The sequence below is a fragment of the Coenobita brevimanus genome, chromosome 23, assembly GCF_032717465.1.
Source record: "Coenobita brevimanus isolate Jiangsu-jjx chromosome 23, ASM3271746v2, whole genome shotgun sequence".
In the NCBI taxonomy this organism is placed as follows: domain Eukaryota; kingdom Metazoa; phylum Arthropoda; class Malacostraca; order Decapoda; family Coenobitidae; genus Coenobita; species Coenobita brevimanus.
In genome coordinates, this window is record NC_136976.1 from 66518662 (window position 1) to 66542029 (window position 23368).

General features: G+C 40.2%; 1 protein-coding gene across 2 annotated transcripts in view; it reads right to left on the bottom strand.

Moving 5' to 3' along the window:
• Window positions 1-23368, bottom strand: part of LOC145393006 (uncharacterized) — a 76610-nt gene that overhangs the window by 38486 nt on the left and 14756 nt on the right. For both annotated transcript variants that reach the window (XM_080267323.1, XM_080267322.1), the window contains exons 3-6: window positions 20294-20421; window positions 15847-15987; window positions 12767-12983; window positions 9481-9632 (exon numbers count right to left, since the gene is read on the bottom strand). In XM_080267323.1, coding sequence (XP_080123449.1) covers window positions 9481-9632; window positions 12767-12983; window positions 15847-15987; window positions 20294-20421 — 638 coding nt within the window. The remainder of the gene's footprint in view (window positions 1-9480; window positions 9633-12766; window positions 12984-15846; window positions 15988-20293; window positions 20422-23368) is intronic.

A 23368-nucleotide genomic window follows, 5' to 3' on the forward strand; every position in this document is an offset into this window, starting at 1 on the left:
TAATGGGCATCTAAGTAAGTGGTTCACGATTGGTGTGGGCGTGCGACAAGGTTGTGAGATGTCCCCATGGTTGTTCAATATATATATGGATGGGGTGATGAGAGAAGTAAAAACACGTGTAATGGAGAGAGGGATGGCGTTGGTAATGAATGGTGATGGATGGAATATCTCAAATTTGTCGTATGCTGATGATGCAGTACTGCTTGCAAGTACAGGACAAGAACTTGGTAAGCTAGTGCAGAGTTTTGCTGATGTCTGTCAGTGTCGTGCCTTGAGAGTAAATGTGGAGAAGAGTAAAGTGATGGTTACTGAGAGAGAAGGTGACTCCCAGTGTGATGTCACTGTGAATGGAGAAAGACTGGAATTGGTGAGAAAGTTCAAATACTTGGGTACAGTGATAGATAAGAGAGGAAAATGTGCAAAAGAAATTGAAAGTAGAGTGACACAAGGAAGAAAAGTGGCTGGTGCAATGAAGGCCTTGATAAGAAACTGAGGCTTGATTGTTGCAGCGGGACGAGCCATTTGAGTATCCACTGCAGGACCGGCCTATCCCGACCGAAGTCAGGACGATACAGCCAATGTATCTCTACCAAGTGGCTTAGGCTGTCTGGTAGAGATCGTATGTAGAGTGAGAAGTGCTTGTAAGTGTAACTCTAGTGTTGGAGTGGCTTTGGATGTGTGTGTAGTCTGTGAACCAAGTGTAATCAGCCCGCGCAAGCCGACTGGGTGCAAGCATACTTTACAGTAAGCAACACTGGTTCAACCACAGCACCCCTTGTGTCCGCCAATGCAGTACGTAGCTGGGTGAACACTCCCAAAGTTTATTACCCTGGAGGGGCGCGAACCCTGGCCCACCCGTGTACGAAACGCACACTCTACCACTGTATCACAGAGGCTCCATATATATATATACATATATATATATATATATATATATATATATATACAGTTCCCTCGCATCCAACACGTGTTTGTTCAGCACGATTCGTGTCCAGCACGGAGAGCAATAATTAGTAAGATTTAATTCGGTTTAATTACTGTAACATGGGTGCATTGGCATAACATGGACGGAGCTCTGAGAAGTGGGTGAAATCCGCAGAGTTCGCCTCTAGCACGATCACCCCTGGTCCAACACGGTCATACTGGACGTTCCCGTGATGCTGAGAGCCAATAAAAACTTCCAATCAAGTAGCCTCCCCCGCCCACTATCGTGAGGTGATCGTGATGTTGCCCAATTAAAAACGCCTCTGCTCTCACGTGATGTTTTGTTTAAATTTCTCCCGCCACAGCGCCACTCAGTCGCATAATACGCATTGGAAGGTGCTTTTTTCTTGCTGCATTTTCTGCCCTAATTACTGCATTTTACCCTGCTCACGATGCCTAGGAAGCCTTCTGAGAACCCCAAGAAGCGGCAGCACCTCCCTCAGGCCACCAAGCTAGAAAGCATCGAGAAGAAGAAGAAAGGGGAGAGGAAAGTGGACACTGCCAAGGCCTACGACATGAATGAAGCCAACGTGAGGACCATAATAAAAAACCAAGACAAGATCCTGGCAGCAGTGAAGGCTTACAGAGTGCTAGGACAGGCAGAAGCAGGACCTTCCATGGCTGTGGACGAAGACAGTGATTCTAAGTGTGATTTCGATGGATTCATGAGGGAGGTTGAGGAGGAGCAGCACCCATTACCCCCTAGTGATGCCAGCAGCCATCCTCCAGGGACCCAGTAGGACTACCTACAGCCTTGGATACCACCTTCCATTCCCAGCAAGCCCACCAACACTATCCTAAAAGGTTAGTTATCATTCATAGCACAGTACCATTTATTATAATTACAGTAGTACCGATATATGTATAGGTATATGGTAGGTATTTAGGGTGACTTTTCCTAGAGTTGCTGACATAATTCATTTTTCCCCATAAGTTCTGTTGTTTGTCCAACACGTTTTTGGTCCAACACGGGACCCGTGCATGACAATATTACCGTGTTGGATGCGAGGGTACTGTATATATCTATCTATCTATCTATCTATATATATATATATATATATATATATATATATATATATATATATATATATATATATATATATATATATATATATATATATATATATATATATATATATATATATATATATATATATATATATATATATATATATATATATATATATATACTATATATATATATATATATATATATATATATATATATATATATATATATATATATATATATATATATATATATATATATATATATATATATATATATATATATATATATATATATATATATATATATATATATATATATATATATATATATATATATATATATATATATATATATATATACTGTATATATATATATATATATATATATATATATATATATATATATATATATACTGTATATATATATATATATATATATATATATATATATATATATATATACTGTATATATATATATATATATATATATATATATATACAGGTGTAACATGACGTATGACAAAAACTTACACCAATGATCTATCATATAATTCTGAGTATATTTTGTTCTATAAACATATGCTCTCTGCGACCCCAGTTCAGTACCCAGCATTCGGCTGTTTTGTGTAAAAGCTCGTCTCTTGCATGTGCCATTGGGTGAGAGCTTCGCAGGGCGACGGGAGACGAGTATTATTAGCTTATACTGTACCGTACATAAAAATCCCATATCCTATCAGTACACACGAGTTTTGAGAAGAAACTTTGCATTCATGCAATTCTTTTGCACATATGGACTGTAATTAAGGATTAAATTCAAATTTTATGGCTTGCAAGGGAGTAGGGAGGGAGGGAGGACAGGCTGGTGTGTTGTTGCCAGTTATGTAATATTTGGTTTGTAGAATGTTGCTACCAGCATTATCATAACACCCACAGCTCGTTCAGTGAAAAAGCGTTATTCTAAAAGGAGATTAGTCTCACTTTAAGTCAGGAAGAATTTTATTAATCACAATTTTTCTGCTGCAAGTAAACGTGGCGCCACTGGGTATCTCCACCTGTGTTCCTCTCTACAGCACATCATCGAAGAATCCGTAAAAAAAAACACGATATCTGCATATTCTTCATTGCTGTACGTACGTGGCATGCTGTTTCATGAACATGTGAAGCTGAACCCGGTGAACAACAGAACGCAGAGAACAGTATTTAAATTATGTGCCTCCCCTGCAAATGTTCCCGTTCAAATGACAGTGGACGCAGGGTTGCCAAGTCGTTATCATCAGTCTCGTTAGTTTAGTCCTGAAAACTTGCTAGAATGTAGCAAGATAATAAACACTGCAAAACATCGCTAGAAAATACGATAAAATCTCTAGAATATCACCTAAAAATGGCAAAAATATCCAGAATGTAGCTAGATATCATGTTGCCAGATGTTAGTGCCACAATTAGTAGCAAGAAAATAGGTCTAGCATCATAGTCGTTACATTGGCAATCCTGTATCACTGTTCTCATGTCAGCATATGTAAAAAAAGGTGCCACGTTTACCTGCAGCAGAAAAATTGTTATGAATAATAATATTACTCCTGACTTAAAGTGATGCTAGTCACTCAGTAAGGTAATGTTTTTTCACTAAATGAGCTGTGGGTGTTATGATAATGCTGGTAGCAACATCCTACAAACCAAATATTACATAACTGGCAACAACACACCAGCCTCTCCTCCCTCCCTCCCTACTCCCTTGCAAGCCATAAAATTTGAATTTAATCCTTAATTACAGTCGATATGTGCAAAAGAATTTCATGAATGCATGACTTGATGTTAAAGAATCAATAGACTACGTAAAGTTTCTTCTTAAAACTCGTGTGTACTGATAGGATATGGGATTTTTATGTATAGTACAGTATAAGCTAATAATACTTGTCTCCCGTCGCCCTGCGAAGCTCTCACCCAATGGCACATGCAAGAGACGAGCTTTTACACAAAACAGCCGAATGCTGGGTACTGAACTGGGGTCGCAGAGAGCATATGTTTATAGAACAAAATATACTCAGAATTATATGATAGATCATTGGTGTAAGTTTTTGTCATACGTCGCGTTACACCCTGTATATATATATATATATATATATATATATAAAGATATATATATATATACTGTATATATATATATATATATATATATATATATATATATATAAATATATATATATATATACTGTATATATATATATATATATGTATATCTATATCTGTGGTACAGTGGTAGAGTGTGCGTTTCGTACACGGGTACTGAAAAAGAGCATAATAACCAGTGAAAAGGCTGATAAGATATGCCGGGAAGAATGGATGGTAAGTATATAAACAAAAAAGCAAACAACAGCAAAATAAATGACAGATTCAGTGCAATGTATTCCACTTCAGAGTTCTATGAATGAGTGCAGCAAGGGTTGAAGGTAAATGTAGAAAAGTAAACTAATGGCTGTTATAAGAAGTGACTCAGTGCAATGTGCTAATTAGAGACAAACATGAATTTGTGAAGTTTATATATGTCATTGCTGCAACACAATGAAGATTTACTCAGTATAAAGGTGAAGTGGCATTGGGAAGAGAGGTGGTCAGTGTTATGAAGGCCTTGCTATTAAAGAGATCTGAGTCTTGAGGTTGCAAGAGGATAATATGAATGTATGTTAGTTATATTTCAAAGACCTTAACAATGCTACCATGTCAATGCCTTGGTCACATGATGACTGCAGGTTGTTTAATACTTTTGCAGCATCTATAGTCAGTCTCTTTATCCCCCCTCCCCCCCCTTTTTTAATGTACGATTTCTCTCCATGCCTTTTTAGATTACTTGGTCTGCCTTCAGCATTTATGTTCATTACCCTCCTCACTCAATAAATCTCTTCCTTTCTCTTTGCATGTCCAAACTACCTCAGTCATTTTGTTTGCACCATATCAACCATACACTTTAACTAAACTGTTCCCTCAGTTTTTCCTTATCCAGCCTGTTCCTCACGGATGCATTCATCAATCTCATCATTCACATACTGAATAAGTTTGTTCCAACCTATTAACATTCAAAATCCTTTAGTTATGGTCAAATTTCACCACCATAAAATATCACACTTTTCACACAGTGAGAACACATTCACTCACAGGAGAGGTGGCAGTTACATAAATTTCTTCCAGCAACTACCAATTCTAGCAATGGAACTAGCTCCTGCTCCATCCTCAGCTTTGATCATATCACCAGAATTGCAAAATTCCTTTATACATGCCACAGAAACACCAACAAAGCCTACACCAGTGGTTATTAAATTTTCTCGTGCAGCGGACCCCTTTTATTAAAATTAATCATGTGGCGGACCCTTATTTATGAGCAGATTTCCCTCCTACCCTACATCTTGAGTTTAAAGGTGTTTGTAGGCTATAATATACTAAAATTGTTACTGAATTATTTATTAATGGTTTAACTTGAACATAACTGTTCAAATTTTACTTCACATAATTGTCATAACATTATTAATTTTACATATGTTTTATCTGATACTCAAATTAGCCAGCAGACCCCTTGGAATGTTCCATGCGCGGACCACACTTTAAGAAACACTGGCCTACATTATCCATCACATTTGCATTTGCATAATCTTTACTGTATACATCACACTCAAAGTTCACAACACTTTTCAAGCTACACTGAACACCAACTACGCCTCTAGCTCATCTATCTATTACAGTCAAAACACATAATAGTAAATGTGTAGGTGTGATTATGGAAAGTCTTGAGTAAGAGGAGTGGAAATGGGACTGTTAAGGAACATGTATGGGGTGCAGGTGCATAGACTGAACACAAAAGGAAACTACAGTATTGTGATTTACAGAAGATGTGGAGTAAGGAAGTTTGCTGATATGACTGTATGGTCGAATGGATAATGGATGTTAATAAGGAGGTAACATGGGTATACTGTATGTGAGTGAGTTTGAATACAAGAGGTGTGGTAGATCAAGAAGGTGGATGGATACGGTAAATGAGTGTTGGCAAATATAAGATATGAGAGCTCAAAAGGCTAAGGATTAAATGGGGACTGAGGTGACTGAATGGCTGATGAGGCTATGGATTAACAGGGGGTGAGGTGAATGAATGCATGAACATTAACTTAACTGACAATTTTATTCTACCTAACATGCATAAGTGAAGCAAGTTCATAAAGAAACAGACAAAAACATGCATACAGTCCAGTCACATACAATGCACCATGTTTATAATGCGAAACATTTAAACATGGCCTATGATTGAAAAATCCCTAGAGAAAGTGATTATGTGGATTCATATGGCAGAATGCGAATACTAACAGTAAAACCCACCAAAGTCAGTGTCGATGAGCACAACACAACCCCTCCCCCAACACAGCGCAACCGACAATTGTAACTAGCCAAAGAAGAAGAGAGAGAGATTCAACCAAGTTGCGATATGAAATGCTCTGGCACGGAAAAATATCATGCATTCAACCTCCAGGCAGCATGGCACTGCCTTATTTTATGAAGATTCTCACCACTTTTGTTGTTTATCATTCAAAACTGGCCGTATAACAGTTCTAACCACCAATTACTGTACTGTCCTAGTATCTGTTCGTATATGTGTGAAAAAAAAAAAAAAAAAAAAAAGCCTGGATTGGTCTTGATAAGACTGGGGAAGAAACTATTGCAACTAATTTACAGGATAAACATGTCTCTATCACTTAACTAATATTACAAATATTATGCTTTCATTTACTTTTTCAATTCAAAATTTATTCTAATTTGATGGTGAACAATTTCAGGTTAACAAGGCTTACATATAGAGCCTCTAGTTATGACAAGGCATCCCTCCACTTCACCTACCACTGATCAGCTGTTTAGCCTCTGTTTATAGTTCTCCGGCAGGCATTATGCACCAAGTTTTTCATTACTTCTGAGCAGCTCACATCAGCCACTTTTTCACAGACTGAAATGTTTATCGTTTTGCAACGTTATCTTCAGGCGTTTTATTAACCCGCCCCATCCCGACGTTTTTGGACCTTTTTTTTTTTCTTGGCTCAAACATCCGCTTTTGGTGAGAAACATCGAAAATTCATAGAGAAATCGCTCACCTGAGGTTTAAAATACCGGATTTAGGTACGAGTTCTTCCTTACCTGACTGGGTTTTCTAACAGGCTGGCACCAAAGAAAATGAGTTCTATGGGAGGGTAACTATTTTATCCACTCATAAACAGTATTTATTTATTTACTTGGTACGAATTTATATGTAGTACAAGAGTATATTGGTTTTCAAACAGTAATACAGGCATTATAAGCATTGTTTCACTCACTAACTCATCACCATTCATGACCTTTTTTTTCCCACATTACCTGATCATCATTTCTGACTGTTTCTTCCTCTAATGCTATGTAAACTTTGTCCTCCACATTGTCATCGATTGGGGAATCACTCTGGCCCTGAATGTCTTTATTGGCCAGGTCACTGGTAACAGGTGAATTGGCGAGACAATGGCATGCAGGGGGGGGGGGAGGTTATGCGGTGTAAGGCATTGTTCCTGCTTGGCATCTTGTACAGGAATAGAGGAAGGTGTCCCGTGTATACGTGCCAAAAATAACTCGCGAAATCACTCGCGAAAATTGAAAATTGTGCAAATTAGGGACCTTGCAATGTTGCCACGTTAATTCACGTCGCCGGGACGGCGCGGGTTAATGTTGTGATGTGAGCTGCCCAGTGACAGGATGTATGATGCAAGTGTTGTGGCATTTCAGGAGGGAGGGAGAGAGGGAGGAACTATTTCCATTTATATGACTGTAAGCATAAAATGGGCACTGTAGCATTTGATATTGGTGTTTGGTAGCATTTCAATAACTGGGGTCTGGTTGTAGGAAGTGATATTGTGGGCTGAAGCATCAAAGCGGGGACTTTGGTCTTAAGGCTGGGACACAATTATTTCCATAAGTTCTTTTACTTATAATATGTGAAAATTTTAAACAATGGGTGTTAGGGTTGCCATTCATACACTATGTGCAATGGTAATGTTGATTATTAGGCTTGCAAGGTATAGCCACAACTTTGAATGACTTGTGAATGACTGTGTGGTCCACTTAACTGGGCATACTGACAGTTATCACACTTTCATACCTTCTTTTTTCTTTATTCTACATCCTACCCCGACCTCAGCTCATCATGAGGCAGGGAAAACAATGATGATGATGATGATGATTAACACAGTAGTTTCCAGAGTATGATATAATGACAGACTGAACCGATGTACAGGTATTAACCCCTAAAGTACGTAATTTGCTCAGCAGGTCTGTCCCTCCAGCCACAAAAGAGGGTTAATTTTTCGACTTTCACCAGGGTAAAAATTTTTCTCCATTTCAAGAGACTGAATTTACACACCTGAAAATGTATGTTTCAGCCAGACTGACCTACTAGCTATCGCACAATCACCTATCAAAGATGCAAAAAAGCTACCAATCCCTCATGGGCGAAAACAGAAGATGTACAGAAAATGCATTATTTACGGTAAATAATTATATATACATAGGTAATGTCAGTGTGAAGTGTTCCCTAGGCATGAAATGTCTGTGTGGCATACGCCTATAGCAACAAAACAAGCCAGGCGAAAAGTGAAGGTGGAATGTGTGTGGCTCGAGAAGGGAGGAGGATGGAGGGATAGGGGAGAAGGGATAGGGGAGGAGAGAGAGGGGAGAAGGGTTGCTATGCACACACACCGCTGTAGAGGGTATGTTGGGGTATGGCTGGTTGGGAGGGGACAATGTAGAGATGACACAATGGGGCTGAGGGAGGTAATGTGACGGTGGTTTTCCCATACCTTAGGGGGCCAATCACGACATACCACCCCAGACACTCTAGCTCTCATTGGTCTGATCCTATATACATCACCAACGGGGAGGAGTTACCCTCCCCCAGTTTTTTGTGTGTCTTTATCAATCGTGCAGGATAGGCTGGCATGTCAAATTACACAAATGCACGATCGTGCGGCATCGGTCTTGAGGGGTTAACGGTGCAGCATATATGGTGGTAAAGAAAGAATGCAAAATGGGGTGCAAGATACTTACGGCATATACAGAAGTGGAAAAAGTGTGTGACAAGGTGAACAGGCAGGGTGTGGCACTGCTGAATATTGCAATATGTTTTTATAATAGTACTGAAACAATCATCAGAGGGTGCACTTCATAAAACAAAGTACACTAAGTCCCTGTTATATGTTTGGGATGCATTCCTTTTTCATACAACAGTACGGTAATGCAAACTGGAAAATCCATGGAATCAGTTGCATGAACAACAAAAGATGTTTAAGAGGTGATTTTCTGTAATTTTAATGTAAAAAATAAATAAATAAAAATAAAAGTGCAGAAAGCAGGGGTGGGGACATAGAACATGGACTTACTGTATATGAAATGCTAAATTGTGGGGGAAAAATTTTTGACAATATTCTAACTAACCTCCAGGCTGAACTTCATTCCAAAGATAACTTCTGGTGCTCTGTACAAAAGGGTTTGCAGCTCAAAATCAGAGTAGTAAAGGGACAGTTCCTCATCTGTATTCCTGAGAGCATTGCCAAAGTCCACCACCATCAGTGACGCTAAATCCTCCTCTGCAATAAAGGTTAATGATATACACACAAGCATGTGCTTAAAATACTATCCATCCATTCATAATCTAATCCTTTACTGCCCTCCTAGGAGAGCAGGGGCTTGGGGTGTGGTTACAGTATGTAGTCCATACATTTAAGGCAAAAGTGACCAGCTGCCTGCCTGTAGCATTAAGTGAGCAATAAATCTCAAACATCCTTAGATTTAAAACCTCATGGGACGAATCTAACTGGAGCAACTTAACTCATTAGACCACCAGATGTCCATCTAAAGGTTTGGTGGAAAACAATGGATGTAATATGATGCATGATGTGTCTTTCTCCAGCACCTTCATAAACTTTGCTACCACCATACAAAATCCTCATAAGCTTCCCATCCACACCATTCACAGACAATGTCTTCCATAATCTCTCCCTGTGTTCTTGTTACCTTTGTCATATTCCTTTTCTAATCTATAAAAGGCTTTACAGTCCCAAGGCAAAACTTCATCTATACATCCTCTACTATTCCTGAAACCACCCAGTTCATTACTTACCAGGCATCTAGGTGCCTGTCTTTCCCTCCCATTCACTATGATCCATATACAGTACTTTACCTACAAACTATTCTGTTACAAAAGACTCCTTCCACAACTTATCACTATCTGGTTCCTTACAATACACTTATTGATGTAGTGCTTCCTTAACCCGTCCCATCCCAACGTTTTTGGACTTTTTTTTTTTTTTTTTGCCCAAACATCCGCTTTTGGTGAGAAACATCAAAAATTCATAGAGAAATCGCTCACCTGAGGTTTAAAATATGCGATTTTGGTACGTGTACTTCCTTACCTGACTGGGTTTTCTAACAGGCTGGCACCAAAGAAAACGAGTTCTATGGGAGGGTAACTATTTTATCCACTCATAAACAGTATTTATTTATTTACTTGGTATGAATTTATATGTAGTACAAGAGTATATTGGTTTTCAAACAGTAATATAGGCATTATAAGCATTGTTTCACTCACTAACTCATCACCATTCATGACCTTTTTTTTCCCACATTACCTGATCATCATTTCTGACTGTTTCTTCCTCTAATGCTGTGTAAACTTTGTCCTCCACATTGTCATCGACTGGGGAATCACTCTGGCCCTGAATGTCTTTATTGGCCAGGTCACTGGTAACAGGTGAATTGCCGAGACAATGGCGTGCAGGGGGGGGGGGAGATTATGCGGTGTAAGGCATTGTTGCTGATTGGCATCTTGTAGAGGAATAGAGGAAGGTGTCCCGTGTATACGTGCCAAAAATCACGCGTGAAATCACTCGCAAAAATTGAAAATTGTGCAAATTAGGGACCTTGCAATGTTGCCGCGTTAATTCACGTCGCCGGGACGGCGCGGGTTAACGTGACTTTATCGGGTAACAAGTCAACTGGCCACTTACAAGTTTTGGGCTACATGAAAGTTGAAAATACCAACACTGATAATTTTCTGTGTATTAGCACAAACTGCATATAAAACACAAAAATATTGTGTTAAAACAGCTCTGACATAATACTTGCTGAACAATGTTTTGCTTCCTTTTTCCCAAAAACAGGGAAAGTAAAATATTGAGGACTATCCATTTTTTCAGTGTTTGAGAGAGTGCTAATTATATTCCTTATTTATGGTTAAACTACAGCATAACATTGTTCAGCAAGTGCCTGATATTATATTACAGCTATTCACTCAATGTAGTTCTTTCCTTCACTTCTGTCATTCTTTTTCTGTGTTTGCCCACCTCTCTTCCTATTTCTCCCATCTTTCCTGTCACATTTTATTAATCATCTTCCCTTTTCAGGTGGCTTTAAACTGAATGACAAGCCAAATGGTTTCCTGTAAGCCAGGAAACTATTTACAACACTGGGTGGTAACCACATGGATCAACCCATACATGATCCCTACACGTTAACAAGTGGGTTGGCTTACTGCCCCTCCCCGTAAAACAACAAACTCAAAGACAAACAGCCACCCTTTATGGGATCATGACATCTGGCAACAGACAGACAGATGGATATTTTCATATGATATTCATCTATTTTATGTGCGATATATGCTGATACCACAAAGATTATCAGTGTCAATATTTTCAACCTCCCTCTAGATCAGAACTTGTAAGTGGCCACTTTGCTTTCTGAAATGCATGAAACCACTTTCTAGTTTGAGTGGTAACTGTACACTAGTAGCAGTAGAGTAACCCCAGTGTCTCTGGCTGAGCAGACTCATCAACTGCAGGCAAGTAATCGCTCCTGCAGGGCTGTCCCGTGTCATGAACCAATATTCTGTTGCGACAAACAATGCCTCACCACAGCAAAGAAGAAGGAAAAGTGAGGAGATCTGGTTCCTAGGTGGTGCCACATTTGTCTCTCCACCCAGTTATCAGGGGAATCATAGTAGGCTCCACATCACCCCACTGTTTGATTATATGGTTACCATTACCATCCTGGGTTGTAAATGGTTGTCTGGGTTACAAGAAAACCATTTGGCTTGTCACTCAGTGCAGAGTCACATAATGGCAGTACTATATCAAGTAAGTCAATAATCAGCAACTTTACTTACCAATGAACCAAACACTGTAACCAACAAATAGATGACTGATGGTCTTGTGGGTTAAAGCGCTTGAGTCAGATGTGGCCCTTGTAATTATAGGTCCACGGAAAGCTTGAGGTTAAGTGCTCACATAAAAAAAGGCTGATGGCAAGTGACTGATAACCACCTTAAATGTCTCAACTGAGTAGTCTAGACATGGGCTCCTATCCCTGAAGAAAAGGGGAAAAAATAACTGGATGATATAAAGAGGGCTATTATATAACTGTACCACTTACACCATAAAATATGTGAGGGCAGAGAGAGAGAGAGAGAGAGGAGTGTGTGTTGAGTAGTGTGATATGTAACTATTGTATGTACAATATCACTTTACAAAGGCAATCAACACTTCTGGACCTTAGCATCATGGATAACAGACACAAAGTAAGGTGGTGGAAGTTGGCTGGAAAATGTTAAAACCCGAAAAAGGAAAACATTGGGCACTCTCATACCTATCAACAGTGTACTATGCAAAGCCATAGCTAAAGTCACTAAAAGCTAATGTGTTAAACATTACAAAAGTACAATGCATACCACTTCTCAGAAGAATGTTTTCTGGCTTCAGATCAGCATGAATAACATTCTGCTTATAAAGGAATCCCAAGACTGTGAGGAGCTTGACAGTGAGATCCCTGATGTGAGGAAGGGCAGTGGCCTCACGAATGTCACGGTGGTCATAATGAGTGTACAGCGGAGTGGGACTCAGGTATTCAAACACCAGGCAATAATGTGGACCATACAGGAACTGATTCTGCAAGAGAAATGCACTTAAATCAACAAGAAAACACACCCTCACAATTATCAAAATAAAATTCCTCTTCCTCCATGAGATGGAGCATGAAGAATGAGTAAACAGATTAAGACCAAGGAATGAAGTTGTTGTTACTGACCAAGCCCATTCTGTCTGGATGAGCAGACCCATCAACTTCAGATAAGCAACTGTCCCTGCAGGGCCATCCCACACAGTAAGCCAATATTCCCTTTGTGCCTGACAGGAAAAAAAAAGTGTAGAGGTTTGGTTCCAGCATGGAAGGCACATTTGCATCTCTACCCAGTTAACTGGAGCACTGCAGCAGGCTTCACTTCATCCCATTTTTTGGATATATGGTTACCATCCAGAACTGTAAATGGGTTCCTGGGTTGCAGGAAGGAAATCATTAGGCTTGTCACTCAGTGTAGAGCCACCTTGTGTGGAAAAAATACTGTATTAATAAAAAGTGACAAAGAGGTAAAGGTAGTAGAAGTAGGATGATAGAAGGGCGGACAAAGAAATGGAATGGTATGGTGAAGGAAGGAGTAGGCAACACTACATGAAGTAAGCGAATGATGGTCGCTGCCACCTACCACCACAGGAACAAAGTACTGCATACAAATTTCCTGGACTAGGTAAAGAAACGAGACAGGGAGTGGCTGCCCCAAACAGGAGATGGGACCCTGCCAAGTTGACCAAAGTCTTCCCCACAGTATGCAGGAAATAATGGGGAGATTCAACTCCCAGGTCATTACTGAACTTCTCACCTGGGATGCACAGCACCACCTCAAGTAGGCTCTCCTCCCCTGCCTTTCACTCCAGAACAGATACCCAACAAACAGAAGCCAAAGAATTTTAAAGTATAGGGTCAGACAGCATCAGCAACCTACACCTGAAACTGAACCACTCAGGACCAAAAGGCATTCTGAAAACTTGGAACAATCATCTCTTTATTTAACTTGTTCATACTATGACGTATTATACTATTTACCGTCATTATCTCCAGACAATTTTGTTCAGTTTTGACAAGATGTCTCACAGGGAAGGGGTTAATCAAGGCTATATTTAACCCCCTCACTTCAGAATGTCACTCCGGAGGTTAATAAAATCGTCTGAAGGTAGCAAAAACAAACGGAACATTACATCATGGGGCTGAAGGGGTTAAACCATGCATGGACCCAATACACTCTCCTTTGTACATAACACCATTCAGCATGCTATTTAAGATAACTGAAAGTCTAATTCTCAACAGTCACGCCTCGTGTCTCCCTAGCCCACTAACTACACAGATTTAGAGTGCTACACTTCACAAACATCTAACTAAACAACCTCACACAACATAAATTTGACAGCATCCACTCCACAATGTCTGTACAATGTGCACTCCTTAACAACAACAGACACTAGTAAAGCCTTTGATACCAAACCTATATGCAAACTAATCATCAAAATTTACCACACACACACACTGACACACATTGAGAAAAAGACCAAATACTTACTTGCCAACACTTACAGGATAAACAAGCATATACACTCATGGACAAGCCATCACAAACTTTAAACTTCCCTAATGAAGTTACACAAAGCTCCATTCTTTCACTTACACTTCTCAACTTATACTTGCCTGATATAGCTCGAGGACAATAGGCTGACAACTCCTCCAACCAAATCCATCATCACATTCACTACCAGCAGCAATCATGACCACAGGTACTTCCCTAACATTACAGTTAATACAGTAAAGTGCCTGTGCCACATACCCTTTCCACTACAATTCTTTGTGACATGACACTAGACTCATCATAAAGGATCACATATAAGACATTACGAGGCAGTGCAGTCCCAGATTCAATGGATTCACAGCACTTACAGAGACAGATTTGGGGCTACTAAAAGAAACACTCCCTACGCTACAAACAATATATTAGATCAATGATATCCTATGCCTCACTGGCATACGCCCTTATCCTAGCTAACATTCATTACAACACATTGCAGGTCATACAGAACAACATTACACATCATCAATGGCTAAACCAAAACCACTCCCACAACTCACACCTTGAACTAAAGTCTTCCCTGTTTGGGAATATCCTGACATGAAAGGCACACAAAACAATCATCACACAAACATTACCAAGCCCACGTCAACAACATCCCACTTTGACATTCCTACAATAACAAGAAACACCCACATATTGTACTCACTTCATGTGCAGGGCAATACAACATTTCAACTAGAGAGCACTCAGAGTGCACATACCGGTACCTCCACCAATGCCATTGCCATTCCAAAGTATCCAAATCCGGATCCGTGGAGATAGGGTCCAGATCCGTCCCAAAACTTAATCAATTCTTTCTTGGCCCATGGCCCACCCTTCCACAAAATTTCATTGAAACTCATTGAGAACTTTTGTAGATACTGTGCAGGATACTCCAGATCCAGATCCACCCCAAAATTTAAACTTTGGCTGGCTTCAGTCCGATCTCTACCGTCATAACAGCACTCAACAGCTTACTTTCCACATCATACATAAAGAAAAACCTCCATAAATTTCCAAAATTTCATCCACCCAATATCATGTTTTGTTAATTCTTTTGCTTCCTGAGCTTCCTTACTTCAGTTTGTCACACATTTGTCTACCATATCATCATTTTCCTGGCCTTCCATGCCTCCTTCCACCTTCAAATTTACTCACACAACCAACCCCATTTTCACCACTATATTTCTATTCATTTTTTCTCTATGACAATGGCATCTATGCAAATTCTCTTCAACAGTACTTCTATATGTATTTTTTTCTAATGCAGCCTATGGTGCATCACATTTCCATAGTTTATGTAAGTCACACTATCTTACCAAAAGTCTGGCAAAGGGAACATGAAGCCATGGATCAGCACGGTGCAGCTCCAGCAATATATCTGCTTCTTGAGAACCAATTGGTTTGTAGACACGATGCAATACTTTAATTGCTAGTGGTCGGTCCTTGTGAAAGGTGTCCTGAAAAATATATTAAAGGTTTAGGAAATCACATTCATCATCATCATCATCATCCTTATTCTTACCTTAGGATGAGTGAGGTAGGATCCAGAAACAAAGAAAGAAAACTAAAAAATAAAAAAATAAAAAAATGGGAGAATTTTCACCAGCATGCCCAAGAAAGTGTGCCAGAAAATTCATTCATTCATTCATCATCCAATCCTACATTGCCCCATGAGAAGCGTAGGAGCCCAGGGCTAGGCATGTTGGTCCTGATATATAAGATGAGAGTGACCAGCCTCACTCATCCCTGAGTTGCATTACGTGAGCAATAAACCCCAACCACCCCTTGGATATAAACCTTCACCAGCTCAATCTCATTGGAGCGCTGTAATTACCCACTAAACCACCAGGCGCCAAAATTTGGTTATATGGTTATCACTCAGCATAGTAAATGGTTTCCTGGTGTACAAGAAACCATTTGGCTTGTCACTCAGTGTAGGGTCACACACAGGCAGAAGGAAAAGGAAAGGACAAAGGAAAGAAAGACAGAAGAGGGAGTGTAAAGTCACCCGTAGGCTGAAGGACAAGGAAAGAATGAAGGAAAGAAAGACAGAAGAGGATGGAATGAAAGAAGGATGGAGGAGAGGAAAGGGCAGACACCCAAGAGCGCACTATATCGAGTGAGTGGATAATAATCATCATCATCATCATCATCATCATCATCATCCGGACCTCCTTTCCCACCCAAGGGCAGGGTGAGAAGTAGCAAAGTCCAGACAGCCCCAAACTGCCCAATCCAATGGGCCACGCTTCCATTCACTCATCATTCAAGCCCCTGGAATCCTGGCTCTATCGGATACGCCAAAAACATTCACCACGTTCTGTAGCTTCACATATCGTATCCGACAGAGTCAATCCAGATGCTTCCACGTTAAAAAGGAGTGCCAAAAATCCCTGATCATGCACATCTCCTCACAAAATTCATCCAGCCAGCTCAATCTCCTGTCAGTTCCCTAGCCTCACCGACTTACAAACCTCTCTTCCTCACACATTCATCCACCATATCTCTCCACTTTCTCCTTGGCCTACCTCACCTGCTCCCTCCTTCGAATTCGCTCAGATATACCTTCTTCACCACTCTGTTGTTATCCATTCTCTCCACATGATCATACCAGCTCAGTACACTCTCTTCAATTCTGGCGTCCACCGACTTCCTCACTCTGCATCTTTCACGAATCACATTATTTCGTATCCTATCCACCCTCTGTACTCCACATACATTCCTCAGCAGTCCCATCTCCACTGCTCTTACTCTTGACTTTTCATTTTCATGCCACACCATAGTCTCACATCCATATGTTAAAGTTGACACTAACACTCCTTCATGTAAGCCTCGTGCAGCTGCAACACTCAAGCCTCTGTTTCTTATCAAGGCCTTCATTGCACCAGCTACTTTTCTTCCTTGTGTCACTCTACTGTACTTTCAACTTCTTTTGCACATTTTCCTCTCTTTTCTATCACTGTACCCAAGTATTTGAACTCTCTCACCAATTCCAGTCTCTCTCCATTCACTGTTACATTGCACTGGGAGTCACCTTCTCTCTCAATAACCATCACTTTACTCTTTTCTACATTTACTCTCAAAGAACGACGCTTACAGACATCAGCAAAACTCTGCACTAGCCTACCAAGTTCTTGTCCGATACTTGCAAGCAGTACTGCATCATCAGCATACAACAAATTTGAGATATTATGTCCATCACCATTCATTACCATCCCTCTCTCCATTACTCGTGTTTTCACTTCTCTCATCATCCCATCCATATATACATTGAACAACCATGGGGACATCACACAACCTTGTTGCACGCCCACACTGATTGTGAACCCATTCACTTAGATGCCCATTAACCCCGACACATGCTTCACTACCATCATAAAAACTCTTGACACCACCCAACAGCTTACCCTCCACACCGTACATGCGCAAAACTTTCCACAATCCTCCTCTGTCCACTTTGTCATATGCTTTATATACAAGATAACATGAATAATAATAATCATCATCATCATCATCATCCGATCCTATGGCGCCCCATGAGGAGCGTAGAAGCCCAGGGCTAGGCAATTTGGTTCTAACATTTAAGATGAGAGTGACCAGCCTCACTCATCCCTGAGTGGCACTACGTGAGCAATAAACCCCAACCACCCCTTGGATATAAACCTGCATAGGTTCAATCCAATTGGAGCACCTTAATTACCCACTAAACCACCAGGCACCACAGTTTGGTCATATGGTTACCACCCAGTGTAGTAAATGGTTTCCTGGTGTACAGGAAATCATTTGGCTTGCCACTCAAGTGTAGAGTCACCTGTGGGCAGAAGGAAGAGGAAAGAATGAAGGCCAGAAAGACAGAAGAGGGAGTGTAAAGTTACCTGTAGGCAGAAGGAGGAGGAAAGAATGAAGGAAAGAAAGACAGATGAGGAGGGATGGAAGAGAGGAAAGGGCAGACACCCAAAGCAGCACTACATCGAGTGAGTGGATGGGGAGCGTCCCCACCTACCACATATAATAATAATTAATTAAAATAATACTGGATCTGAACTACTTGTGGAGTGCATATAGGGTGTGTTTCCTTGAGAATACTAAAGTTGTGTGCAGTGTTATGAGGCTAGCTATTATGAAAAAGATACAGCTTGGTGGGATGAAGAGGCTGAAATGGTAATGGAGGAAAAGAGGAAGAAGTGATTACAGGTGATGCAAAACTGGTTTTCAAATGAATGAGAAAAATACACTAATAGTAAGAAGCATATGAGGAGACTAAAAAAAAAAAAAGGGGGTTTACAATCTTGGAAGAAAAATTAATGTAAACAACCCAGAAAACAGGAAACTACAGTGGACCCGTGTTTTATGTGGGCGTTAAATTACACTAACCACCATCTACACGGCACCCCCAATCTTTACCCTTCTGCCTTTTACACTGGTCATTATGAGGTATACAAGGGAAGATTGTGACAACATACCCTGCAGCACTGCCTTCAACATACAAAATACCCACCCACATGGTGACGTGGCAGTCATGGGATACATGTGCATACGCCACTCTGGGCACACTTTCCCTGCCACTTCACCCACGCTGACATGCACTGTATCCCAAACTTGACCTATGCACGTATTAGACTCTTGTGTAGTTTGCCGACAGATTACTTGAACCATGATGAAGAAAAATGCTAATGTCATTAAAGACTTCTGGACAATCAATAACATCAATGACTGTGGGGTAAATGCTGTGGTGGTGCAGAGAGTAATACCAGAAATTATTCAGCATGAATGGAGAATGATGTTACCCCACATCTACCCTACGGTTCCACCTGTAATGATCATAGTCGCTCCGAGAGAGGTGGCAGAGGTGGTAAGGTGCATCCCGGGAGATGGTTTTGACGACATTATGTGGGTGGATATTCTGCAACTCGTTGGCTCAGAGACTGGTTCTGCATTGTAATTTTGATTTGGTATTGGTGCGGATCACTTAGCATCTTGCACAATGAACATGGAGGAAGACAAATACCGTAAAAATAATTCCAGCATATTTCACCTTCCATTACCTTGGCTCAGAGATTAATTCTGCATTGTAATTTTCATTTGGTATTGGTGAGGACCAGATAGCTTCTTGCATAATGAATGTGGAGGAGGACAAATAAAAATAATTCCAGCATATTTCACCTTCCATTACAAACTTCAATAAGTAGTTCCTTCAACAGAAGCCAGGTAAATATTTACCAATAAAAAATGCTACCATATTATCTCACTGAAACAAAGGTTAAGTTGCTCTCTATACTGAATAAAATCTGTTAACAAAATATATACAGTATATGTAATACTGGTATAGAGAAATTATATATAACATGAAACACAAAAATGAACAATGGTTTACATGAAGAGTAATCACTGCACAGGTGAATGCAACAGTGACACAGAAAGAAGATGCCACACAGGAGTAGATAACAAGTAGTAGTTAAATTCTGTATCACCAAATTTCACTACAATCATGAAAAAGAATCGCAACATACCATACCAGAAGTTAAGGGAGGACTGATGATGATAAACAGTACAGAGATTTATGAGTAGAATAGTGTCAGAGTGGTATCCACAACATGTAAAATAGGTGTGAGATCAAATAACAGAAAATAGATGTGGGTGAGTGGCATACTTTGTTTTTTAGGAATATGTAGAAATATAAATGTAAACATATACTGTAGTTACTGAACTACTATCTATATTACAGGGCAGTTTAAAATAGAATGAGCTGTCGGTCCCACTCACCAGCACTTTTATAATGATGGCTGACTGACCTCGGGCCAAAACTTGAGTGTACTTAAACCTCCCTGCCAACAAAGGCATGTCTTTTTCTGGTGAAAATTCTCCTTCTTCATCTGTGTATGGAGTTGTCTCTGTTAAGAAAAATAAGGATGTCTTAGTAAATTTCATACAGTAAAATCTGACAATCTGAAATCAGAAACTTAGAGAATTAAGAAGTGTCTGACTATATTATATAGTTCTCACAAAATATTCTTGTATTCTTGAAAACACAGCAAAGTTTTCTTTGCCAGTGTAGTGCATATACTACAAATTCAAATTTATGTATTAGCATTGAAGCAACTGAAAAATGGGAAAGCAGCTGGGGTTGATGAGGTGTATGCAGAGATGATTAAGTGTTGTGGAGAGAGCGAAATGAAGTGCTTGTTGGAGATATGTAAAAAGGCATGGATGTGCCAGTAGAGTGGAAAGAGGCTATGACTGTATCCCTCTACAAAAGTAAAGGTGAGTGAAGTGAGTGCAAGAATTATCGTGGCATAAGTCTACTGAGTGTGGTAGGGAAGGTATATGGAGGAATTATTACAGAGAAAGTAAGAGAAAGATCAGAAGTCCTACTGACGAACAGGGAGGCTAAGAGTGGCAGAGGATGTGTGGATCTAATATCTGCAGTAAGACAGATAGTGGAGAAGATGTGTGAGAAAGACTATAAGATGTTTTTTGGCATTTATGGATCTGGAAAAAGCATACAACAAAGTAGCAAGAGAAGGATTGTAGAAGGTTTTGTGCATGTATGGTGTAGATGGTAAGATGCTAGGTGCCATCAAGAGTTTTTACGATGGTAGTGAAGCATGTGCAAGGGTAAATGGGCATCTAAGTGAATGGTTCACGATCAGTGTGGTGTTGTGATAAGGTTGTGTGATGTCCCCATCATTGTTCAATATATATATGGGTGGGATGATGACAGAAGTAAAAACACGAGTAATGGAGAAAGGGATGGCACTGGTAATGAATGGTGATGGATGGAATATCTCAAATTTGTTGTTTGCTGATGATGCAGTGCTATTTGCAAATACCAGACAAGAACTTGCTAGATTAGTGTAGAGTTTTGCTGATGTATGTGAGCATCATGCCTTGACAGTAAATGTAGAGGGGAGTAAGATGATGGTTACTGAGAGAGAAGGTAACTCCCAATGTGATGTTGCAGTGAATGGAGTGAGCATGGAATTGGTAAGAGTTCAAGCACCTGGGTACAGTGATAGAAAAGAAAGCAAAAGGTGCTAAATAAGTGGAAAGTAGAGTGACACAAGGAAGGAAAGTAGCTGGAGCTATGAAGGCCTTGATAAGAAACAGAGGCTTGAAAGCTGCAGCTGCATGAGGCTTACATGAAGGAGTGTTAGTGCCAACTTTAATATAAGGATGTAAGACTATGGTGTGGCATGATAATGAATGTCAAGAGTAAGAGCAGTGGAGATGGGACTGCTGAGGAATATATGTGGGGTACAGAGAGTGGATAGGATACAAAATACAGTAACGTGATTCGTGAAAGATGTGGCGTGAGGAAGTCTGTGGACACCCGAATCGAAGAGAGTGTGCTGAGATGGTATGGTCATGTGGGGAGAATGGATAACAACAGAGTGGTGAAAACGGTATATCTGAGCAAATTTGTAGGACGGAGGAGGCGAGGTAGGCCAAGGAGGAGGTTGAGGGATATAGTGGATGAGTATGTGAGGAAGAAAGGTATGGAAGTCAGTGAGGCTAGGGGACTGCCAAGAGATCGAGCTGGTTGGAAGAATGTTGTGAGAAGAAGTGCATGATCACAGATTTGGCACCCCTTTTTAACATGACAGCATCAGGACTGACTCTATCAGATACATTTATGTGAAGTTACAGAATGTAGTGAATGTTTTTGGTGTACCACATAAAGCCTAGAGCCAGGATACTGGGGGGTTAAATTATGAGTGAATGGAAGTGTGGCCCCTTGGACTGGGCAAACTTAGGCTGTCTAGATATTGCTGCTACTCACCCCGCCCTAGGGTGGGAAAGGAGGTCCAGATGATGATGATGATGATGATGATGATGATGATGATGATGATAATATTTTCATCCATTATCCAACCCTATGTTGCCCCATGAGGAGCACAGGAGCCCAGGGCTGGGCAAGTTGGTCCTGATATTTAAGATGAGAATGATGAGAATAACCTCAGTAAAAATAACCATACACATTTCAAAGTGCAACACTACTCCCCTTTTTGTTAACATATAATAAGTACCGCCAATCAGTCAATTCCTTCCCATTCCTGCTTTCCCACTTGTACTCAACTGTTCAACTCTTTTCTTCAATAAAAATGGAGTCTAACTCATCAAACACTGTATTACCACACAACTCACTTTCATATACTGTACAATACTGTACTCTCTGCCTCTGTCTATCTCTCTGCATTTTGTCCACATCCATACCACTCCATCATACCACACTGCATACCCCATGATCCTTCCACAACAAAACTTTAGATGCTGTAGTTCTGTCCACTCTTTGGTGCTGGAGAGACACCCTCCTGTCGTGACACTGATTTAGCTGGGCAGCTCCACTGGTTATACAAACATCCTTCATTTCTCTTCATCCCCCAAAAGGATGGTGGACTGCAGGAGGAGAAGAACTTCTGCAGTTCACTGGGTTCACATCAAGATGAGGCTGGGGCTGCGGTTACTATTACTGTCCACTCTTTAAACCAGTAAGTACTCTTAGGAAACTTAACTGCCTAGGTGTTCCATATCTCCATCACTCCATTTTAGTTCCACACCAAAAGCTGTAATTGGTACCAACAAACTTCTTCAATACCTTCTTAACCACCAACTAATCCTATTCTAGTACACTATGCAATGCTCCATCATGCTCAAGCAACGTTTTTTCACCGCACCAACAACAGATTCAGTGCCTTTAATCCTCCATACGGGAGCTCATAGGTAACTAGAATGAGTGTTTAGAGAGCACAGCAATGCCATGCTCAAACTCTGACCTTGACCCATGACACTGACTGTGCACCAAAATCAATGTAGGCTACTGTACTGTATTAAACTCTA